General features: G+C 46.1%; 1 protein-coding gene across 2 annotated transcripts in view; it reads left to right on the top strand.

The window, feature by feature from the left end:
* The window catches only part of ZDHHC14 (zinc finger DHHC-type palmitoyltransferase 14), a 266,292-nt gene that overhangs the window by 188,699 nt on the left and 54,757 nt on the right, over positions 1-22,836 (top strand). For both annotated transcript variants that reach the window (XM_059176670.1, XM_059176669.1), the window contains exon 3: positions 7,936-8,094. In XM_059176670.1, coding sequence (XP_059032653.1) covers positions 7,936-8,094 — 159 coding nt within the window. The remainder of the gene's footprint in view (positions 1-7,935; positions 8,095-22,836) is intronic.

The following is a 22,836-nucleotide window of genomic DNA, read 5'->3' as shown; positions in this document are numbered from 1 at the left end:
TTTTTATTCCTAGCACCTTTGTGGTGCTGATGTTGCAGTCCATCTCCCAGAGGGAATCCAGCCTCAGTGACTCAGCAACACTGTGCCCTCCTTCTGCCTCTCCAGTGCTCCTGGCTTTTGGAGACGTAGGAGTGCCTTGGGGCTCAGCCCTTGGCCCCACGCCTTGTGATGCTGTCATGGTCAAGGGATGTTTCTCTGCAGCCTCGGCCCTTCCACTTAGTCCTGCTCTGTGTTGCATCCACCTGCATATGCCCTCCCACTCACTGCTAGCAGGTGCGCTCCCCTCCTTCCCCCGTCCCCATGTGCCAGCCAGAGCCTGAGACTCAACCCCGACACCCACCTGACTCTCATTTATCGCAGCCGCTAGTAACTGATGTTACCATTTTCACGTTTCTGGAATGTCTACTCCTCTCCATCGCCACAGTCCCCATCCTCTTCTGAGCTAACATCATTCCTGGCTTGTATTCCAAGTCCCTCCTACCGGGCTGTCTTGCTTCCCTCTGTCCCTAGCCCATCTCTGGGACTGTAGTCAACTGATATTTTACATGTTACCTACATTTGTATTACATATACATTTTAATCCTCCTTGGATTCTGTGTTAGGGTTCTCCAGAGAAAGAGAACCAATAGGAGTATCTAAGTTTATTTTTAAGGGGTTATGGGACCTGGCAAGTGAAGTTTGTGGGGCCGGCCTGCAGGCTGGAAAATTGGAAAGAGTCAAGGTCGAAGTCTTGAGTCCAGATTTCACAGGCTGGATTTCTGTGTTGCAGTCTTGAAGAGAATTTCTTATACTCTGGAGAACCTCGGTCTTTGCTCTTAAGGCCTTCAAGTGATTGCACGAGGCCCACACACAGGATGGAGCATTATCTGCTTTACTCAAAATCTGATTTAAATCTTAATCTCATCTAGAAACACCACAGCAACATCTCTCCTGGGGTTTGACCAGGCAACTGGGCACACAACTTAGCCAAGTTGTCACAAAAAATTAACAGTGAAGCTTCCTCTTGCACTTAGGATGAAGGCCAACATCCCAAACATGACCACAAGGCTCTGTGTCATCAAGCCGCTGCCTTCTTCCTCTCTGACCGTCTCCCAGGCACTGTGTCCTGGTCACACTAACCTCCTCTCCCCTCTTGAATATACTGTCTGCCTCCTGTCCTGGGGCCAGGGCACAAGTCATTATTCCCTTTGCCTAAAATACCCAGTTCCTAACTCCAGTAGACCAGCCGCTTGCACACGCGTGCACAGGCATTGCCTAAGGAAGTCCCCCCTCCATCATCCTTCAGATCCTGGGTCACGTACAGTTTCTTCTGGAGAGAGCCCCCACACCAGAAGGATGTCCTTGCTTCTCTGACTCAAAAAGGCAGAATGTATAGCAACACATTAAGTTGATTAGTTAATATCCATGTCCTCCTCTAGACCGTAAACTTCCTGAAGGCAGGAACCAGATCTGTGTTTCCAACCAGGGTACCTCCAACACTCACAGATGCTGACAGTCTGAGGGGAGGATCTGGGCAAGCCTCACTGGGCCATGAGGACCACATGTCTTCCTTCCTGGTAGGACCCCTTCGGTCCCACGTGGGACCCATGCTTGCCCACGGGTTCCCCGCTCCTGCTTTCCTTGTTCTCTTGCTCCCAGCTTTGCAGGCCATCTCTGCTCTGCCTAGAGATGTGCCCCACAGAGCAGAAGGGGCTCACCTGTCTGCCCACCCGCCTGTGTGGCTCAGGCTTGAACTCAGCCTGCGTGAGCCTCACCTCAGGCATCAGTTCCAGTCTTTGAAGATAAACATTTAAGACAAACTGACAGAACAGAGATTTCATCTGGAGGGAGAAGGCTAGGGGACCGTGACCCATTCGTGAGCCTTCAAATGCACATTTGTATCTAAGCATTTGCAGGAGCAAAGCTACTGCCCTCCAGTAGAGCAGCGAGAAAATATTCACATTTTACCCTCCAGTGGAAACCCAACCAATGTCTGTGGACAGATCAGCATTTGCTCTACCTTCCCCCCTGATGCTCTAATAGTTGAGTTGTCTAAGGTCGAATCATGTGAATATTTTCCTACGGACTTGGAAGCTTGCAGACTGTTAGCCAAGAGTCTGTGTTAATTGGCTCTTAGCCATATGCCTTCATGATAGATAACCATTTCAAGGTTGGGTAGTCTGTGGTCCAAATGCTGCAGAGCACCAAAGAAATGAGCCTTATGAAATTTCAGGGGTATCAAACCCACCAGCTGTCCTCCAGCTCATGCAGAAACATAATGTAATGACCTGCATATACAGCGAATTATACTTCCCCTACGACTTGTATCCTAGTTCAGAGAAGCTTTGCCTTCATTCCAGTTAAACATTTATTAGTAGAGGTTCCTCCCTTTCTCCAGGACACTGTCAGTGCCGAATGGTCTATAAAGGTTCAATGCGTCAGGTAATCCCAGTGTTCCGAATCCTTTGGGTAAAGAAAAAGAATCTTAATGTGCTCCTTTTGTGAGTTTGGATTTTTCCCTTCGCATTTTTTTAAAAAGATCTTATTTATTTATTTGAGACAGAGAGAGAGAGAGAATGAGCAGGAGTGGGGAGAGCAGCAGAGGGAGAGCGAGAAGCAGGCTCTTCACTGAGCTGGGGTCATGACCTGAGCAGAAGGCAGCCGCTTAACTGACTGAGCCACCCAGGTGCCCCTCCCTTTGCATTTCTTTTTTTGAGATTTTATTTATTTATTTTAGATAAGAGAGCATGTGAACAGGGGGAGGGGCAAAGGGAGAAGGAGAGAATCTCAAGCAGACTCCCCGCTGAGCACAGAGCCCAAGGTAGGACTCCATCTCATGACCCTGAGATCATGACCTGAGCTGGAATCAAGAGTCAGATGCCCAACCAACTGAGCCACTCCGGTGCCCCCATTCCCTTTGCATTTCAAAAAAGCAGAGTTCAGTTATTTTATATGGTGAAGTTCAACAGTTTTAAAAGTTCAACCATTTTCTCCCTGAATTTGGAGCAGGAATAAATGAGATGCTACACAAGTGGGTCTCCTAGGATGTGAGTGCCCTATTTATTATTTGCCTCAAGAAGAGAACAAGATTTATTCAGAGAGTGGCTTTAAAATAGACATGTATTAACAGCTTACTTAAGACTTCTGCTAAGCCCGGGCCTCCTGTCCAAGTGAGAACATTTGCGTCCCCGGATCCACACTGTGCGCACGGCGCCCCCCCGCCCCAGACCCCCTTTTCTTTGCTGGTCGTGAGGTTGCGGCAAAATGGGATTCTGTCACTGTTTCTGCCTCCACAGCCACAGCTACCGACAATTTGCAAGGCAGGGGAGGGGTGGTTCTTCATGAAGAAAAAAACCCATTTCAGTCTTTTAAGCTCTTTCAAAACGCTTGTTTATAAAAGTGTCCTTAAGAAATACAGACTCATATAAACTTGAAGTACTGTTAGAGCTTTATCCCCCCAAATTCTAGATTTCTCTACCCATTAGGTATTACAGATTCCAATTACTCTTTTTTCCACAGCTGTGCTTAAACCACAAAGAGCAGCCCCAAGAAGCAGAGGCACAGTTGTTGCCAACAACAAAAACCCAACTCCAAAAACACAGAGTCAGAGGATTCAAGCAGGAGAACCACCTTCTGTGCCTCATGATGTGGGGTGGGCCACGGGGCTTCATCATCTCCAGGGATGAGGAACAGAGTCTCTGACCAGCCATTGACATCTGTCTGAATGCGGAGGAGAAACTTCCTTTGTGTTCAGGGGGTATTTGAAGCCCTGGGTTTCAAGCCCGTATTATTCACATCTATCCTGGACCCAGGTGTGCCTGAAAGCTGTTGGCTGGGGTGGCTATTGAATTTGTGATGTGAAATAAAATGGCCCCTTTGGGGTGCCCTGAGGTGCTCAGCTGTCCGTGTCGCCCGGCCCTCTCTGGTGGTTCAGACAAGCTGGGTGAGATGGGCCTCCGGACCAGCAGTGGCCAGGGATGTATTTGAGAGGAGCAACAGCTGGAGGAAGATGTTGAGAGAGGCGTTCCCAGGGAGGAGGGTGGGTCACAGGGCGCAGGGACTCACACATCAAACTGATGTGTGCCTACGGAGGACACAAATCCTGGGCATCCAGACATCTTTGGTGCCCACCTTCCAGAACGATCAGCCTTCCATACAACATGTACCTTGAAGAGCTACTGTGTGCTGGGAGCTTTGCTGGATGGTGGGAATATGCAAGTGGGCACAGCCCGGTCTCCGCCCTCCAGCAGCATCTGGGGGAAGACACAAAAGCAGATCCTGGTCTCATTGCCCTAGCCAGGTCCTCCCTCTGACCTGTAAGAACCACCAGCAGAGGAGGTGTCTCCCCCTGCTCCCAGCACAGGACCTGACCTTGCACAACACGACCTACTGATTGAATATCATATATATATACAGGAACCGCATGGTAGAAGTCTAAAGGAGGAAACAGCTCAGCTTACAAAGAGAACTTCAAACTGGTCCTTTAAGAAGGACGGGTATCTATGCAGACAGCAGGAAAGGGAGGCCCAGGGGGAGAAGGCATCGTGCCTGGAAGTAGGAAACAGCATCGCCTGGTCAAGGGGGCGCAAGGAAGCAACTGTGCTGTGAGCTCGGGCTCTCTGTAAGACTGAGCAGCAAGAGAAGGTCAGGTGCGTGGAAGACCATGTGGGTAGCCAGGAGACTCACTGCTCACCAGACTGCCCAGCAACACCCTCTCGCTGCCCCCTCTGCACCCATGTCTGTCTTTGGTCATGGGACCTCCATGGCCTCTGGCGTGGTATTTTGCTTAGGGTCCCTACAGTTGACCAGAACAATGTGGGTTTGAATTGCACGGGGCCACTTACACATGTGTTGTTGATATTTTTTTTTTCAATAAATACAGAACAGTGTTGTAAATGTGTATTCTCTTTATGATTTTCTTAATAACATTTCTTTTCTCTAGCTTCCTTTATTTAAGGAACACGGTACCTAATACATAGAATATACCAAATACATCTTCATCGACTTTATGTTATTTGTAAGGCTTCTGGTCAACAACAGACTATTCATAATTAAGTTTTGGGGAAGCCAAAAGTTATACTTGGATTTTCAGCTGTGCAAGGGGTTTGCCCCCCAAACCCAACGTTGTTCACAGGTCAACCATATATCCTGAATGTCAGTTGACTTTTTGGTTTTTATTTTAGTTCTGTGGACTTTCAGTCAGTTAATGATGGCACAGCTGGTCCTGAATCTAGGTCTTCTGATTTTTCCATTTCTTTTAGATAAAAAGCTCTCCAGATATTAAGTCAAAGAATTTTGGGGTTTAGCCTCAGTCTTAAGCTTCAGTTGACCGTGTCTGTTGAATTATAGCCTTCAGTTCACATTGTGTCAAAGCTTTAATCTTTCCAGAATATGCTAGGGAACTACAGGGTCATTAGTTTGTCTTAAGAAGTGCAAGCAGATCCTTCTCCAAGCCACTGGTACTCAGACCAGGCCTTTTTTTAGTAGTTCTAGTGTGGGTGAGTTTATCATTCCCACTTTTTAAAACACTGCACTTGACAATCCAGTTTTTAAACTTTTCTGATTAAATCAACACAAATCTTACTGATTGGATTATTATTTTAAAGTCTATATCTGGCTTTCTAGTGTTTCTTCCCATGTTTTCATGAGCTGAATTGATACAGTAGATTTCGGGCTGACATAAGACCAGGAAGGCACCAAGTCATAATTAATCGAGGCCTCAGTGGCATCCAGTTGGCATGGTCTCTGGAGAGCTGACCTTATCCTTGATCTATTCAAAGCAAGTTATTTTTACCCAGATGCTTAGGGAAGTACACAGCCATGTCCTCTCTTTGCTTTCTCCTTATTAGAAAAGCTGTTGAGATGTCCCATGGGGCAGCCATAGGAGGCCAGGCAGGTGGGACACATGCCAAGAGAGGGTATCCTACTTGGCAAGGCCACCCAGGCTCTTTAGGATGACTCCACGGCTGTTTAATTATTCTAAGTAGAAGGGTTGTTTTCAGCCCAGGGGTGGATCAGAGGGCTGCTCCTTACTTTTCCCGTTTCCCTGTCTCCCACCACCTCCTCTCCTTCAGGTGTTCCAGAACTCTCTGTCCTCTCCTCCCATAACCTGCTTAAGAGAACTTTCATTTTCCGTGAATAGAAAATGGCTAACTGCTCAATATGCTTGTCTTACCGCTGCGGTTGGTATTTTCACAAATTCCAACACTAAGGCCAAAGGGCTGGAGGAGATTTTCCAGCCTCTGTCTTCCTCTTACAGAAGATTGGGGTGAAGGGTGAGGGGCCCCTGATATCACGACGCGTGCATGGTGGGTGCTGTGCGTGCAGGGCGGCGGGCAGAGGGTACAGCTCTGCAAGTACCACCATCCCCGGGGAATTTTTACCACGCTGATGCCAGACTCTACCCCGCCAATGAAATCAGACTGTCTGAGGGCAGGACGGAAAGACCAGTAGTTTCAGAAGCTCTTCCCGTAAACTCTCTTCCCAGCTGTTTGGGGGCGGGGCTCTGTGGGTGGTGGGACTCCCCACTACCCCTTGGCAAATTTGCCAAATGTTTCAACTGTTGCTGTCTGATCGTGTGTACTTTCAGTGTGTATGAATTAAAAGGTACAGCTACCTTTCATGCTCCTGGCTCTGTTTCCAGAACACCATGAAGTTTCCCAAGATTTCCTCCAGCCCCTAGGGTCTATCCTGACTGTTTATTGGCTGCAGAGTCTCTGCCGAAGCCCTTAGATATTCTCGCTATTTATCCCCCGTGGCCTCCTGCTCTTGGCTGCGCGGCGAGCTGCCTGCCCCAAATTCTTTCTGGCAGCACTTACAGGGCTGGGAGAGGTCTAGATGAGAATAAAACTCCCATGTTTTATCTTCCTGTAGAGCAGGCTTCTCAACCCTGCAGCACATCGGAACTATCCTGGGGGCGATTCTGATGTAATGGGTCTGGGCCCGGGGTCCATGCATTAGGGGAATTTTAAAAGCTCCCTGGGTGATTTTAATGTGAACTCAGGGACCAGAACGAGATTGTAAGATAAAATGAAACTTAAAAAAATATACATATTTGTATTTTTTTCAACATTTAAAAAACTGGCCAGGCAAAAGATGCTGGCCAGACAACAAACAAAATAGGGAAATTATTTCTTAAATATCAGTTTAACGTATATGTTTTTGAATATATATAATATGCCTTTAAACGTATATTTAAATGTATATACATGTATATTTTTGAATACATATAAACACACACGTATATATGACTTACGTTCCCTCCATCCAATACCTGGGATTTTTGAGGAGGCCAGTATACACGGTGGGAGATTCTCAAACTGGATTTGGGATGCACCAGGGGAGAAAGATCTTAATGACTGAGCCAGTCATGTGCCCCTGGAGAAAGATCTTGATACCAGTATCATCCACTGTACTAAATAGGTCAACACTACCTGCTGTAACAAAGCCCAGACCTTCAGCAATTTAACTCGGTGGGGATTTGGTGTCCATGTAAGAGTGTGGAGGGCGAAGAGGTCAGAGAGGCAGCTCTACTGTGCACAGTCATCCAGGGTCCCCAGTTTGCTGGGGTTCTAAAGTGCCCTGGCCGGGAGCGAGAGAGTGGGCGGGGCTCCACTGGGGAGGTACCCACTGGCAGCAGTGCACCGGAAGTGCTGGAATCCCATTGGCCAGAGCTCAGTCACGTGGCCGCTCCCACCTGTGTGAAACAGTCCCAGCATCCCGCTCCCCCGCCCAAGTCCTGGCAAGGCCCAGGAAGTCTGTGGGACAGCAGTTCCTCAGCGCCTCAGGAACATTCGTGTGTCACGTGCCTCCCAGAACGGCGTAGGTGTCCCAAGGCCAAGGGTGGCCACTGCCCTTAGACATGCAGACTCCACGCCTCCCTTCTAGATGCGGGAGCCTGCAGGGCACCGGGGACCGTGTGACGAGCGTGCGCTCTTTGTCTTCTTTTCTCCACAGATATCGCAAACGGCACCAGTTCAGGGGGGTACCGCCCGCCTCCCAGAACCAAAGAAGTCATCATCAATGGACAGACTGTGAAACTTAAGTATTGTTTCACCTGCAAGATTTTCCGGCCCCCTCGTGCCTCTCATTGTAGCCTTTGCGATAACTGCGTAGGTGAGTAGCCGCGGAGACAGCCTCGGTTGGGCCCGTCACGCGGGGGGTCAGGTGTCTGCTGCACTGGGGGGGCTCGTTTCCTCCGAGGACTCGCTTTAGCACAGCCGAAGAGAGCACGTGCGTTTCTCTCTTCCTGCGGGACTGAACTCAGTACTAGCCGTATTCCAAGCGCCTCCTGCCGCCGATCCCATTCACCAAGCCTAGTGTTACCAAATCTCTCTCTTTTTTTTACTTTTTCATTTTTCCTTCTTCCACCACCTCCGCTCCGGGTACAGCGCCCTAGACCTTCTCCTTCCGGAGCGCACACACCAGAGTGAGGTTCTTTGCTCCTGGAGCTTCCAGATCGGCAGGCACTAGAAGTAAAACCCTGTTACCCCGAGGTCCCTCGGTTGCCTAAATGTGGCCGGGTGGACTTTGTCTAGTTCTCCCAACTCCTCAGAGAAGCACTTAGTGGGGGGAACTGGAGGCCCCACGAAGTCCAAGGAGAGGAAAAGAGGCAGAGGCGGGAGGACTTCCAGGCCCCTAGTTAGGATGGTTGCTCTCCCCAGAGACCACCAGGACCTTGCCTCTGTGTCCCCTTGCTTTCTCCAGGACAGACTGGAGGAACAGCAGAGGGAATGGGTAGCACAGAGGTCCTCCGTTGTAAGACATGGCTCTACTGTTTGGCCACCATTGGCCCAACAGGGGATTTTTACAGCTGACCTGGGTCTCAGGCCCTTGGAATTACTTGGCAAGCACTTCCTGTCACTTCAGCCAGAGAACTGCTAGTCACACCCACAGACCATCTTCCTTCCCAGTCTGAAGCTTCTTAGAGAATGAAGTTGGCAAGGAGATGGTAGAAGACCCAAGTCACAGGAAGGGTGGGTAACACAGAGGCTCTGCCCACTGGGAAAGACCCACATTTCTCCAGTCCCATAACCTGCCATGGATAACTCTGGGCATTAGGCCCGGGAATCCTCTATGAGGATGAGCTGGGAAGGAAGTTTTAAAATTCTCTTCGGATTATTGTAAAACGCCTTCTAAAAGGTCATATCATCGTCTTATTCATTCCCTCCAACACCGGGAGGTGTACATACATGTCCCTTAAAGAACCCTGATGAATAGATGTAAAATCCCTTTACCAAAATTATGTATCAGCCGCAGTTAATGGTGTGCTTCTTGAGTATAACTGTCTACGATTCTACAGTGTCTTGTGGAAAGTACCAGCTAAAAAAATAGGAGCCATCAGTCCACAGTGTCTAGGGGCCTTCTGCAACCTTTCTGATGAATCCAAGTCACAGTAGCAATCCAGCACCCCCCCACACACACACCACCAATAAGCATAGTGGTGTCCTATATTTGGGAGACACAGAACAGCAAAGGAGAAGGCAAGGAAAGGGGAAAGTTTGGGAGGGGGCTCAAGGGGAGGAGAACTGGCCAAAGAGCACATTGCCAACATCTGCCTCAAAGCAGCATCTGCTGGTCCTGGGGCTGGAGTGTGGCAAAGCTTGGCCAGGGCCCCAGTGTACAAGTGACAGGTGAGACAAGTAGCATACAGCTGATTAAAAATAAAACTACTCACAGCACTCCTGGAACAACCACACAGTGATTCAAGCCTACATAGCTTTTGTTTTCCAGTCCATGATGCTACATTTGGGCCTTTGGGGTGACCCGTGAGCAGACCAGCAAATTGGACCTTTTTCCACATTCGGGAAAACAGAACAGAAAGCAAATGTCTCCAACTGAGAATTGTAATTGCAGAGTTTGCCATGATTTTATTTGTAGGAAGAAAATTTTTATTGAAAGAATTATACTTTTTGCAGCCAGGGAGAAATGTACAATGATGTGCTGAAAGCCAGGGTTAGCACACGCGCCTTCCCTTCCTTTGTAATGAATGGGTTTGGGTTGGTTCTTCCTACGTACACGGCTTAGTGTTGCTTTACACTGGGAGAGGAGAGAGGAAAAATGCAGTTTCCCAGGTGGTCCAGAAAAGTATTTTTCTTTGTTAAGTAAGTTTGAAATGAGAGCATACTGGGAGGGGCTCTGTATTTTGAGTTGAGAACTGAGGGACAAAGCTTCCATGGAGAGCAGACTCTGGTGCAAATACAGAACAGGTTAGCAGAGCCTAGTGGTTGGCAGTGTGGGTGTAATGCACAAGATCAGATCGAGGTCCTGTCATTGGATGCTATCAGTACCTGGGTAGGTTATCTGACTGTCCCCAACTGTTACCACCTCTCTAAAATGGGATGACCCTAGTACTTCCTCAGAGGTTTCTTTTAAGGATTAAGTGAGACAGTGTCCAGCAAAGACCACAGGTAGACGTGGTGCACACTGGGGGCTCAGTGTGTGCTTGCCATCAGTTTCGTCACGGGTGACCAGGGAAATGCTACCATGATGCTTCAAGGTAACTGCACAGAACAAGATTCATCTTCACGGCGTGATAAGAATCACCTTGTTTTCCTGTAATCTGGTGGGCTTTAGAGGACCTGCAGTAGTAGAAGAGAACATATGCCTCTCCGCTCTGGTTTTGACTGTTTACCTCTCTTTCTGTCTGTCTCTCAGAACCTTTCTTTATCTTCTCTCTAGTTCTTTTTCTCTGTTGCCGTCCATTGTTTCTGCACAGACAGAACAGAGTATTCTGGCTTATTGGTTAATCCAGGTGATCTTTGAAGTTATACGGTATTTTTAAATGGCCCAACATCTGGGGCCATGGAGCCCCTTCTGCTGTCTCTGATCCTCAGGATCCCTCAGATCATGATTAAAGTGAGACTAACTGAAGGTGCTGGAAAGCACACTGCGTGCTTGGGAGGTCCTCTCCAACTCACTGTATACATACTGGAGCCCCCACGTGAGTCTGCTCCACATTTTAGGGAAATCTGTCCTTTGGTGGTCTCTGGTCTCCTGTCAAAAAAGCCAGCAGCTTTCACCGGAATTGGGTATTCTGAACACAATCTAAGCCTGTAATTAAAAGGGACTTACTTGAAAGTAGCTTAATCACACCCTGTGGACGAAGTTGAGTTGGCTAAACAATGAGACCGCGCATGCGTTTGTAAGCCTGCTCTACCTCGAGTTAGTCTAGTTCTGACCAGGCAGAAGCAGCTTAGTCTGAGGCCCAGAAGTGGCCTTTGGAGGCAGCAGCCCCCTGGGTCCCAGACCTGCTGCCCTGTGTGGGCAAAGAGGACACTCTCTGCCTATGCAGTGCCGCATCCGAAAGTGCTATGAAGACAAAGAAAAGGGCACGTGAAGCCCTCAGGCTGTGTCAGCCCCTGGGTTGCACTCAGTGCTGCTAGCCTCTTTCCTTACATAGGGGGTGCCCTGGTCCCATTTTGTTCTGTCCTCTATTGGTTCTGGTGTAGGTGGCACAAAGCACCTCTAGAGGCCCTCCACTTGGTGTTCAGTGACTCTTGTTTTGAGTAGGGCTGTACCACCATCTTTAAAAATCCTTATAAACTCCTTTTCTCATTCCCCTGCCTCTTTTTTGCTGTGCTCTCGCTCTCCTGGGAGGAGTGCACACTCCCCTTCTCACCCCACACCATAGTGTCTCCGTCCCATTGATCCGGCAGCTTCCTGTGTGATGTGGTTTTCTGAGCTCAGCTGCTGATATTTTGTCTGTTGTGTATACTCTGTGTATATTAGAGCTCACGCATTAGAGCTACTGCTTCACTGTTGGGCTCAATCTTAAAAGGTTTAGAATATCTGAGATTTGGAATTGCAGGTGCCTTCTGGTGTAAAGTTGCATTCTGGAATTTATTTTTAACTATTAGGTATGGGGAGAGGGCTATTAATCTCCCAAGAAAGTGTATCATTTGAGGGGAATGGAGAGAGATGGCATTTGCATTCTCCCAAGAACCAAAACAAACAGGGGTTTACTGTACCCCCCAGTTTCAAATATCTTTCCTTTTCAGTTGTATTTAATAAGGACCTATGTGTCAGACCCTGTGCTAGTGGCTAGATACATCCAAGTAAAAGACAGTCCTCAACGATCATTACTAAGAACAGATTAAGAAGAATTCAATATAGAAAGAAATCATTATATTTATTATGGTGCATAGGCCAAAGAGAGTAATTTTACACTGGTAAAGAGTACAATTAACAATTCAGTCATCAACATATATGCACCCAGTAATATTGTGTCAAAATATATAAAGTAAAAATTGTTAGAGGAAGCAAGGATAATTTCGTATAAACATAATGCTAATGAGAAACAGTTGTATAATTCTAGTTTTGATGGTTCAGGTAAATAAAATAGAAGTAAGGAAATAAAGAATATTAATATATAATTAATAAGTATATGCTGAACTTTGTTTCTACAAAGTATACTTACCTTTTTTTAAATGGTATGTGGAATATTTACAAATATTAATCATACTAGGCCACAAAAAATTCCTAGCTTTCTAAGAACAGATATTGCACAGACCATAATACCTGATGGCACAACAGTAAAACTAGAAATCAGTCACAAAGAGATAAATACACAAACCTGACCAGTTGTGATATTTAAAAAAACAAACAACAAAAAAACAACTTTTTAAACTTCCAACACAAACCTCAAAATCACAATTGTGGACCAGTTAGAAAATGACAATAAGAAACAGGCAAAAGAAAACTGTATGCAGGTTAGAATTCTACATTTTAAACACACACAAGAGTTGACCTAAGCAGGAGAGAGTTATTTGGAAAGCTGTCAGGTAGCCCATAGGAATGAAGGAGAAGCCTGAGAACCAGGCTCGAAAACCAGGAAGAGCCAGGGAGGGCTGCGTGACTGAGTGCAGTCACGGCTGCAAAAGGATGTCACAGGAGGCACGAGCACCACAAGCAAAATGCTTGTTGCACCACCACCAAGTTCTAATTCTGCTGCTGCTCTCAACTTAAAACTGACTCCGTCCGTCTGCAAGGACTGTGGGTTCAGACATCTGGATGGGAGCCCCTGGGCCTGTTTCACTTCCCCACCCGTGAGCTAGCAAGGTGGGAGAAGTTAACTACCCACTTTCAGCTTCTATATTGAGGGGTGGAAGGGTGGGGTCCTGTCTCCCACCTATTTTGGGATTCTCCCCAAAACAGGAAATTTACTTGGATGGTGAATGGCCAATAAAATAAAAAGTTTTTAAAAATCTAGTGCAAAAAGACCCTGAATTTAGAAACCAAAAAACAAACATAGCATCCATCTCAAGAGGATAGAAAAAGAATAGCAAAATAAGCTTAAGAAAAACAGGAAGAAAATGATTAGTGACCTTGAAAACAGAAGAATAAATATGATCCCACCTCTGATTCTTTGGAAAATAAGCAATGTAAAGATAAACTTCTGGTAAGACTGAAAGAGAAAATAAAAAGAAAGTAGAAATAACAGATTCAAATAAGACAAATACAGGTGAATTTTTAGTTATTAGAAAATAATTACATTAGTTTGCATATTATATAATATGCTGATTGCTTTGAAAATCTCAGTGAAACATGACTTTATGGAAAATGAGTCAAAGAATTAGTAGAAACTTAAGTAGACTAATAATAATGAAAGACTGAGTAATTTACTAAAGAAACATCCAAGAAAGATGCCAGAACCAAACAATCTTACTTCCAGTGCTCTGAATAGCGTTTCAGATCTTAGAGCAGCTTGGACAGCTTTTCTGTTCATTTCTCCAAGACGGCATAGACCTAACACTAAAATCTAACAAAATAACATGAGAAAAAGAAGACTCTCTTTAATAAATATATGCAAAAGTCAACATGATAACATAGCAAATTCAATCTAACATAGCAAATTTAATCTAACAGCATAATAAGAAAATTCGTCATTTTGACTTAGAAGGGCCTATCCCAGGAATGCAATTTTTAAAATGTTAATAAGTCTCTTCCTATATCAATAGGTCAAAGGCCAAAAGGTATATGATCATGATAATAGATAAGAAAAGGAGATTCAATAAAATCTGGCACCCATTTCTAACTCTAAAACTTGGCAAACCAAGATTGGGTGGTCTGATAGGCTGAATTTGGGCCCCATGATCTCCATACTATGGTATTACTCCCACAGTTAGATCACCTCACATGACAAAGAGGTTTTCCAGATGCCAGTAAGGTTCCTAATTAACTGACTCCAAGTAATGATCCAAGTGGGCCCACTGTAATCATAAGAGCCCTTCAGAGCAAACAGCAGAGATTCCAAGTAGGAGAAAGATTCATCCTGCATGGTTGGCCTGAAGATGGAGGGGACCATGTGGAAAAGGCGAGAAAGAAATGAATGCTGTCAGCCGCACTAGGCTTGGAAGGAAGAGGACCCAAGCCCAATGGCACCTGCACCCCCGACCTTTACCTTGATCCTAGCCTTGGGAGACCCTGAGCCAACCTCCAGACCTGTTAAAATTTCAAGACACTAAATTTGTGTTTTTTAAAGCCACTGCATTTTGAAGAGCTATCTTCACCCCCATGTTCATTGCAGCCTTACTCACAATAGCCAAGAAATGGAAGCAATCTAGTGCCTGTCAGCTGATGAATGGATAAGGACGGCGGGATAGGCACGCAATGGAATATTATTCCTCCGCGTGAGAGAAGGAGTCCTGTCATTTGTTTCAACATGGATGTATCTCAAGGACATTGTGCTAAGTGAAATAAATCAGACAAAGACAAATTGTGTATGGTACCATTTATATGCAGAATCTAGAAAAGCTGTACTCATAAAAACAGAGTAAAATGGGGGATAGGGGACCGAAGGAGATGTTGTTTAAATGTACCAATTGCTAGGCACTTATAAAAAAACTAACAAAAAGAATATCCTTTAACACAATTGTAAAGATTAAAAAAAGCTAACATTTTCTTTATGGCAAAATGCTAGAGTTATTTTACATTAAAGTTAGACACAGATTAGGATGTTCACGATCATGGCTAGCATTTAACATTTTTCTAGCTTTTTTAAACTAACGCAGGAAGATGAGATAAAATAAATATGCACTGTCAAAAAGAAGCAGGCAAAATAATCCCTTCGTTGCAGGTGACAAGAAAACCAACAATAACATTAGAACTAGTACCAGCAAATATCAGAGCTCATTTAAAGTTCAGTAGGGTTATTAGTTACCAAATTAATACATTAAAGTAAGTGGTCATAGATCAGTTAGGAATCACAATAGAAATCAAAATACATTCTCTCCACAATATTCTTTTTATTAAGATTTTATTTATTTATTTGAAGGACAGAGATCACAAGTAGGCAGAGAGGCAGGCAGAGAGAGAGAGGAGGAAGCAGGCTCCCTGCTGAGCAGAGAGCCCCATGCGGGGCTAGATCCCAGGACCCTGGGATCATGACCTGAGCTGAAGGCAGAGGCTTTAACCCACTGAGCCACCCCGGCGCCCTCTCTCCACAATATTCTTTATAAAATTAACCAATGTAAGGCAGGGGATGAGATAAAACAATTACACAGTTAGGTCAAAAGAATAAGCTAGCCATTAATAACCAGTAACACTGTGGGGAAAAAGCAATGCAAGGAGACCTGTACTGTTGGATATCATGAGGTCTAACGCATGTCCCTGACCCACAGACCAGGTGCAGAAAGTGACTTGAGGGCTGCCTACTCATGTATATATGTGTGTGTGTGAATACTTTCTTCATTGTCACTTCTAATTTTCCAAATCTCTGAAACGATCATTAGAATGCACAGTCCTTGTTTAGAAGGGTCTCACCGTCTGGCGAGAACGGCAGAGGTCATCAAGACAGTGTAGGGCTGGTACCACAGGGAGGGGTCTTCTGGAACCCAGACTTCTCATTGGGGGGGGTCCCTTTGCCAAGTTGTACAGTGTCAGGAGGGGGTTACTGCATTACTGAAGGCAAGAGACCCAGTGGGTCAACATACTGGGCAGACCAGACAGGACAGAAGCTCGGAGACTTGTGCGAATGCTTGAAAACAGTCCAAGAGGCTTGTCCCCTGAGATTTGGGGGAGCTGTTTACTCTACGACTCCTGTGGGGCCGGCCTCTAAGCTTTCTGCGGTTGCACACGGCTGGGTTTTTCTGCTCCTCGGGACATCTAGTCCCTTCCAATAGCCTGTCAGTTTTTCCTCAGTGTCCGGAGTTTTGTCCTTTTTCCTTGGTTGAAGCAACAGGTCCTGTCACTAAACTTCAAACTCTATCAATCATCTTAATGCTTTTGGATCCAAGCCACCAGCCCTGTTTTCACCTTCATAGACCTCTGGAAAGTTCCTGCGTGCCTCCCCTAATTGTGTGCCTACCTCCAACTCTAAGTGAATACCTGCAGTCATGAGCTCTTACAGCTAAAAACAAACTTGGAGGTGGTTTTTTTCTTTTTTCTTTTTTTTTTTTCCTTTTTTCTCTGATCACCTATTATAGTGGACTGAAGGCTGAAGGGGGTTTTTGAAATGAAGAGAAAGTCAAGGACTGTCACCGTTGTTGTGATGTAGCTCACACTTTGCAGACGGGAGAGAGGGCCAGAATTCAGTTCATGGCTGTGCAGAACACTGCCATGTGTTCCTTAATGGTTTTAGTCATATCAGAAGTTCAGAGCCAAATTTACCCACCTCTGAGCATATAAATAAGACCTCGGGGCATGTATTTTTGGCACCGACTTCTTCCTGATTTGCTTATAGGCAGCTCAAGTCCTTTTTCAGAAAGAGAGGGGAGTTTTAATGAAGTCACTCATTAGCAGTGATTCAGTGTTATTAGCTTAAGTGACAGATGACAGAATTCCAAGTAACCTTCCTGACTCACTTGATGGTAAGATGACATTCTTTCCTGGAAGTCTTTTCACCTCCTCTTGCGTCAAATGAAAACCATTTCTGGTTGCCTCCATGCCGTTTGCTGTCTCTTCCTGCCAGCTCTCCTGTCCCAAACATCATGCCCGCTCCCCTTCTCCTGGGTCCCCGGCTGGCCCCAGCTTGTCTCTTGGCTCTGCACTGTCCGTGGAGTCTTCACACCATTGCCCCGTCCCTGGCAATCTCTTTCTCAACATGCTCTCCCCACAATGAGGTCTTCTGTGTTCTGCTTCCAGGAGTTTCTTCTAAAAAGGACATTAACATTGAGGGTCTAGAGGTGCTTTTGAGGCTATAACCAAAATAAAATGAAACTCCTCGAAGGCTTTCCTCTTGCAGAAGAATCTACTTCACAACGTATTTGTGAAGTAGACTCACAAATCACAACACATTTGTTCTAGGTGTCAGTGCATGTAAGTCCGTATAAATGTCTTAAGATGGACTACGTGGGCCCAGGAGTCTGCATTTTAGCACAGTTCCCAGCGGGTTCCTAGTCGCAGTCAAGGTTGAGAGCCAGGGGATCAGCAAGGGTTCCAGCCCGGAGGTCAGGCCATGTGGAAGCCTCAGGAATTGCTCATTTCTTCTGACAGGAGGCAGCCACTTCTAGAAGAAAAACTGCTCACGGTGATTAGCCACTTTGAGATTTTAATATTAATAAGTAACCACCATCTTTTGGAGGCTGCTGGAAACCATGCATAGGAAATGTTGAAAACTCATCAAAAAGGCTGTCTTTCTCCTCCAGCTCCCCTTAGGGCCATCTTTTCTCTGGGTGTCTGAGGTGGATGTGGACACAGTTTGCCAACAGGGGAAGTAACGTAAGCATTTGTAATGAAATCAAACGTACGTATACGTCATGCTGTTGACTTGAGCGGCCTAGAATTGGAGCTGGCCTCCAGCAGCAGATGGTTACGTGGGTGGAGAGGGCAAAGAAGTACAGGACAGGACTCCTGCCCTCGAGAAGTTTTCTGCCTACGTATGAAAAGTTCACTAACACCATAAAGAATATTTGACAAGTTTTTAACACTCGGGATAGCTAGTCTGACCTGAGGATGGTCATTTTAGCTGAATTCTCACAAAGGGATGAGATGGGAGGAAAGTCTTGAAAAATTAGATGGCAGCCACCCTGAGGCTCCGGATGTGGCCCAAGAAGGAGGGACCAGACTCAGCCACTAGCAGGAATTGCTGGAACAAGATCAAAATCTGGCCTTAGGAGGGCTAATCTCACAGTGTAAAGTGAGTCGATGAGACGTATCTGTTAGCTACTATCCAGCGATGCTGTCTGACAAACATCCTCTGATATCTCCATGGCTTTTAATAAATAGCACTTCTCCTTCTCGTGTGGCTGTGGGTCACAGGCAGTTCTGAGAACTGGCTGGGCTTGGCTCCGGGCATTGAGGAGGGTGAGTCTTCTCCAGTTTGATTCTGAGGACCCGGGATGGAGGGACTGCAGCCAGCAGGGATGTCTTCTTCTCCCAGTGTGCATCACTGGACCAGGTGATGGGACACCAAAGCAAGCAGTATCTCTTAAGGCACCTGCTTAGGAGCACATGTGCTAAGCCTCCATTGGCCAAACAAGTCAGATGGCCATATGCCCATGACTGTGATCTGTCAGTGGCGCAGGGAAGGATATTCTATCTCAAGAGGGAAGAAAGTGAGTATTTGCTGCAATTAACCAATCTGTCACCTGCAGCGAGACTCGAAGACTGAAGACCAGTCACTTTCTAAGGCTGTGTGTCTATTCATCTTTTTATAGTATAGAGTGTCTTATAGTCCAGCCATCTGTTGTTTTCTTGAGTTGCCTAGAGGTGAAATTGTCCTCCAGCAATGGATTTGGGAGTTAGGGAAGCAAAGGATAAAATATACATCACCAGCTATGAAGTTCTTTCTTCCAACATATCTGTGGTCGACCAGCTGATCCCGCTGCTCGCTGTTGGGTGTTAAACGATAAAGGTTTCACAGAATTCCACCTACTGTCAGCAGCAGTCGGGCAGGACTGAGCTCTTAAAGGCTGGCCACTGGGATAGTGACCAGTAACCTGTGTGCTTTTGTTTTGAAAGCTTAGTATAAGTTTGTACATTGAAAAGGAAAAGCTCTGGAAATAATTGGGTTTTTTAGAATATGTTAAGTTTTGGGACGCCTGGGTGGCTCAGTTGGTTAAGCGGCTGCCTTCGGCTCAGGTCATGATCCCGGTGTCCTGGGATCGAGTCCCACATCAGGCTCCTTGCTCAGCAGGGAGCCTGCTTCTCCCTCTACCTCTACCTGCCATTCTGTCTGCCTGTGCTCACTCTCTCCCCCTCTCTCTCTCTGATAAATAAATAAAATCTTTAAAAAAAAAAAAAAAAGAATATGTTAAGTTTTATTTTACTTTCAAAAGGTTGGAAAGTATTTTAAATAAAAGACTCATTGACATGGAAAGATTAAGTTGGGAAAAGGGGAAGAAGAATCACTTATTTAAAAATTAGTAACGTGGAGCATTAGGTTAAGTATCCAACTCTTGATCTGGGCTCAGGTCACAATCTCAGGGTCGTGGGATTGAGCTGTGTCTGGCTCCCCACTCAGTGGGGTGTCTGCTTGTCTCCCTCTCCCACTGCCCCTGCTTGCACGCATGCTCGCTTGCTCTCTAAAAATAAATAAATCTTTAAAAAAATGAAAATTAATAATGTAAAAAAAGTTACTACTGTGCCTGTAACATGAGATTGCTACATTTTTTATTAAGGACAGGAAATGAATACACAGAAACAATGTACGCTCAAATAGTTCCTGGGTTTTTATGATATCATCATATATTTAGGGAAGGCTTTTTACTTTAGGAGGTGATTCTATATCTTATCTCATCTGTTGCTCACAACCAGCCTGTGCATTAGGGGGGGTAGAGAGTATCACCCCCATTTGATAGAGAACTCCGGTTCAGAGAGGGCAGGAACTTGCAAATGGTCACACAGCAGGACTCCAGTAGCCTGGGTAAGAAGCCGTCCTCCCAAGCCCTGTGGGAAAGCTCTAATGCACAGCTGCATAGCAGGGAGAAACTCAGCTGGACCAGAAGGTGAGCAGGAGGCAGACAGTAGGATTTAACTTGTGTGGAAAGACCATAACCTCTATCCCACTCTAGCAGAAACACGCCATTCATCCAACACTGAATGAGGCTCTGTGCCTGGGTCCTGGGCAGGGCTGCAGTTTGCAGGGAGAGTAGGAAGTCACAGGCATTCACAAACCTCTAAGAGCTTCTGAAGGCTCCAGGATGAGTAGAGAAGGTGAGCGTCTGCCACAAACTCGCTGGACCCATGCAAAGTCTTACGTAAACTCATCACACTGCTTATTGTCCTGGGATTATTGAGAGGTTAGCAAGACAAGGGACATGTGTAAGTGATTCAGATCGTTAGAATCCTCTCATGTGTGCAATTGACATGTATATTACCCTCTTGAGTTGACATAATATAGGCTTTTTGTACTTGGATTGGGCCTTCTTCTCAGGGCTCCCATGGGTCTGTTAAGATCCAAGAGGAGAGTTTAATGAGGTGAGCTGTGTACTTGAATCAGAAGGTACCAGCAACTTGAGTGGAAGCCGTGGGCCCCACATGGGAGAGAGCTCCATGATCTACCCCAGCGACCTGGACAGAGCAAGGCTCCAACAGCCTCAGAGCCGGAGCTCAGTTGCCATGAGGATAGGTAGACTGTGGCCCCTGCTAGAGAAATGCAGCTAAGTCACCGGGCCTGGCTCCCTCCAAGGACATGGCCTGACCAGGGACCAAACACCTTGCTTCTAGAGTTTGCTTTGAGCAGGGATTCCTGATCTGGGCACCGTGGATGAAATTCAGGGATCCATGAGCTTGGATAGGAAAAACAATCCCATCTTTATTCTCAGGAACCTCTCAATGAAATTTAATATATCCTTCAATTATATATACAGGCCACAAACCACACAAATAGGGTTAGTCACCACGAGAAACCACAGACATTTCTGATGCCTTGCAGATATGTAGACCAACCTTTCCACTTGTCACTGCTTCACAATTACAACAACTGATAAAATCTAACTTCTGTTATTTGGCATATGAATAAACAAGCATGCATTTTGTTGTGTCGCAACTTTTTAATTATTTTGAAAATAATACTGATTTTTGGTTTCTTTTGTCCTCTCATGTGTTTTATAAATTTAAAAACACATAGGGAAGGGGAGGCCAGTAAGCTTCAGGAGGCTCCTGGCAGGGGTCACGGCACACCCAAGAAGTTAAGAACCCCGCTTAAATCTTGTTTAGACTCTTCACTTGTTAGAAAATAAACTTCTGAAGATGACAGGTAACATCTCTCCACCCCACCACCCACCAGATGGACTGTATTCATTTTTTTTTTCAAGTAATACCCAGTAACTTTTTTTTCCCCCCCCAAGAATGCCATTTGTTTTTTGGTTGTTTGGTGTATTTTTTTTTTAAGGTTTTATTTATTTATTTGAGATAGAGAGCAGGTGCACAAGTGGGGGGAGGGACAAAGGGAGAAGCAGGGTCCCCATCGAGCAGGGAGCCCGATGTGGGGCTGGATCCAGGACCCCAAGCTCATGACCTGAGTCAAAGGCAGACGCTTAACCAACTGAGCCACCCAGACACCCAAGAATGCCATTTTTACAAGCTCTTTTTTTTTTTTTTTTTTAAGAAGACCAATGACACTGGGCTCATTCTTCTTCCTTCCCCTTTTTCTTCCTCTTTCTCTCTCAAGAAATGCAGGTGTGCAGCACACAGACACATAGCTTCCTGGAGGCGGGTGGGCGGTCTCAGTGGCGGGATGAGTGTCTGAGCTTGTCTTCACCACCTCTCTGGGTTCTTGGGTAAACAGAATCCTTCTTGAAAGTTCCTTAAAAGTTGTTGAGAATCCCTTCCTCTCCACTGTCCTTGTCTCAATCTCTTTATGCCACTGAGAAATACTGGGAAGAAAAGAACCCTTGGTGTAGTTAAAGAAATTAAGGCTTTCCCGCAAAGGCTCACTGGGTGTCATCTTAGATTTGAAGCAAAGATCATTTCCCAGCCCCACCCCACCCCCGCCGTGGTTTGTATAATGGTTTGTGCCACATGTCTTTCCCCTGGAAGCGGGCAAAAATAAGGTGGTATTATAGAGCATATTCTTGACGCTTAGGAGTTAAATTTACAACGATATCATAATAGAGGAGTATGCCTTTTATCACATGATAAAAGTAACTGGTTTTCCACCAGCGGTTTGTGCCTGAAAAACCATTATTAGTAATTGATTTGTAGGTTTATTTTTCAGTCCAGTTAGCTGAACAACAACAACAACAACAACAACAAAGCACCTGCATTTTTTCCATCTTTGATCATGCTGATGCTTTGCTGGAGGACAGAAAGTCCCCAGCATGTGTGTCTGGGATTCTTAAAACCCCGTGCTCAGGGAAGTAGGGGGCTTGTAGGCTATTGATCCTCTAGGGCTGGACGTGTGACTCTGTAAGCACCTCTCTCAGCTGTCGGAGGGATGTCTACCAACTGTCGATTGTCAGGCCCCATGCAAGGCAGGCACTGGGGAGACAGCGATGAATGGGGTTGATTGGGTCCCACCTGCAAGCTTGCAGGTACCCGCCCAGTAACGCAGGGCCGCATCCATGGAATGGGGAGGCAGATGAACAATTCAAAAGTACACAGGTGGGAACACGCAGGAGAGGTTCCTAACCCAGGGGAAGGAGCACCCAATCTGAGAACCGCAGGATAAGCACGGGTTGTCAGGCAGAGGGAGGGACCCGAGGAAGAGGCTGACGTGAAAAGCCCAGGCAGTCAGGGAGGAGGTAAATGAGAGGCAGAAGGTAAACACGTACCTTCCAAGCCCACTGAGGATCCTCCGTCTTACCCTGAGAGCAGGAGACAACACAGTGACCCTACTGTGTTTCAGAAAGTGGCCTCTGTCCACCTTACAGACAGTGAGTGGATGGTGGCAAGACAGAGCCATGTAGATGAGTGGGAGGGATGCTGCCCTGGCAGATTCCCTTGGCGCAGGCTAGGGAAGCGACCATGGAGGTG

The sequence above is a fragment of the Mustela lutreola genome, chromosome 6 (assembly GCF_030435805.1).
Source record: "Mustela lutreola isolate mMusLut2 chromosome 6, mMusLut2.pri, whole genome shotgun sequence".
Classification (NCBI taxonomy): Eukaryota; Metazoa; Chordata; class Mammalia; order Carnivora; family Mustelidae; genus Mustela; species Mustela lutreola.
The sequence above is the reverse complement of the archived record's forward strand: the minus strand, read 5'-3'. Positions and strand labels throughout refer to the sequence as shown.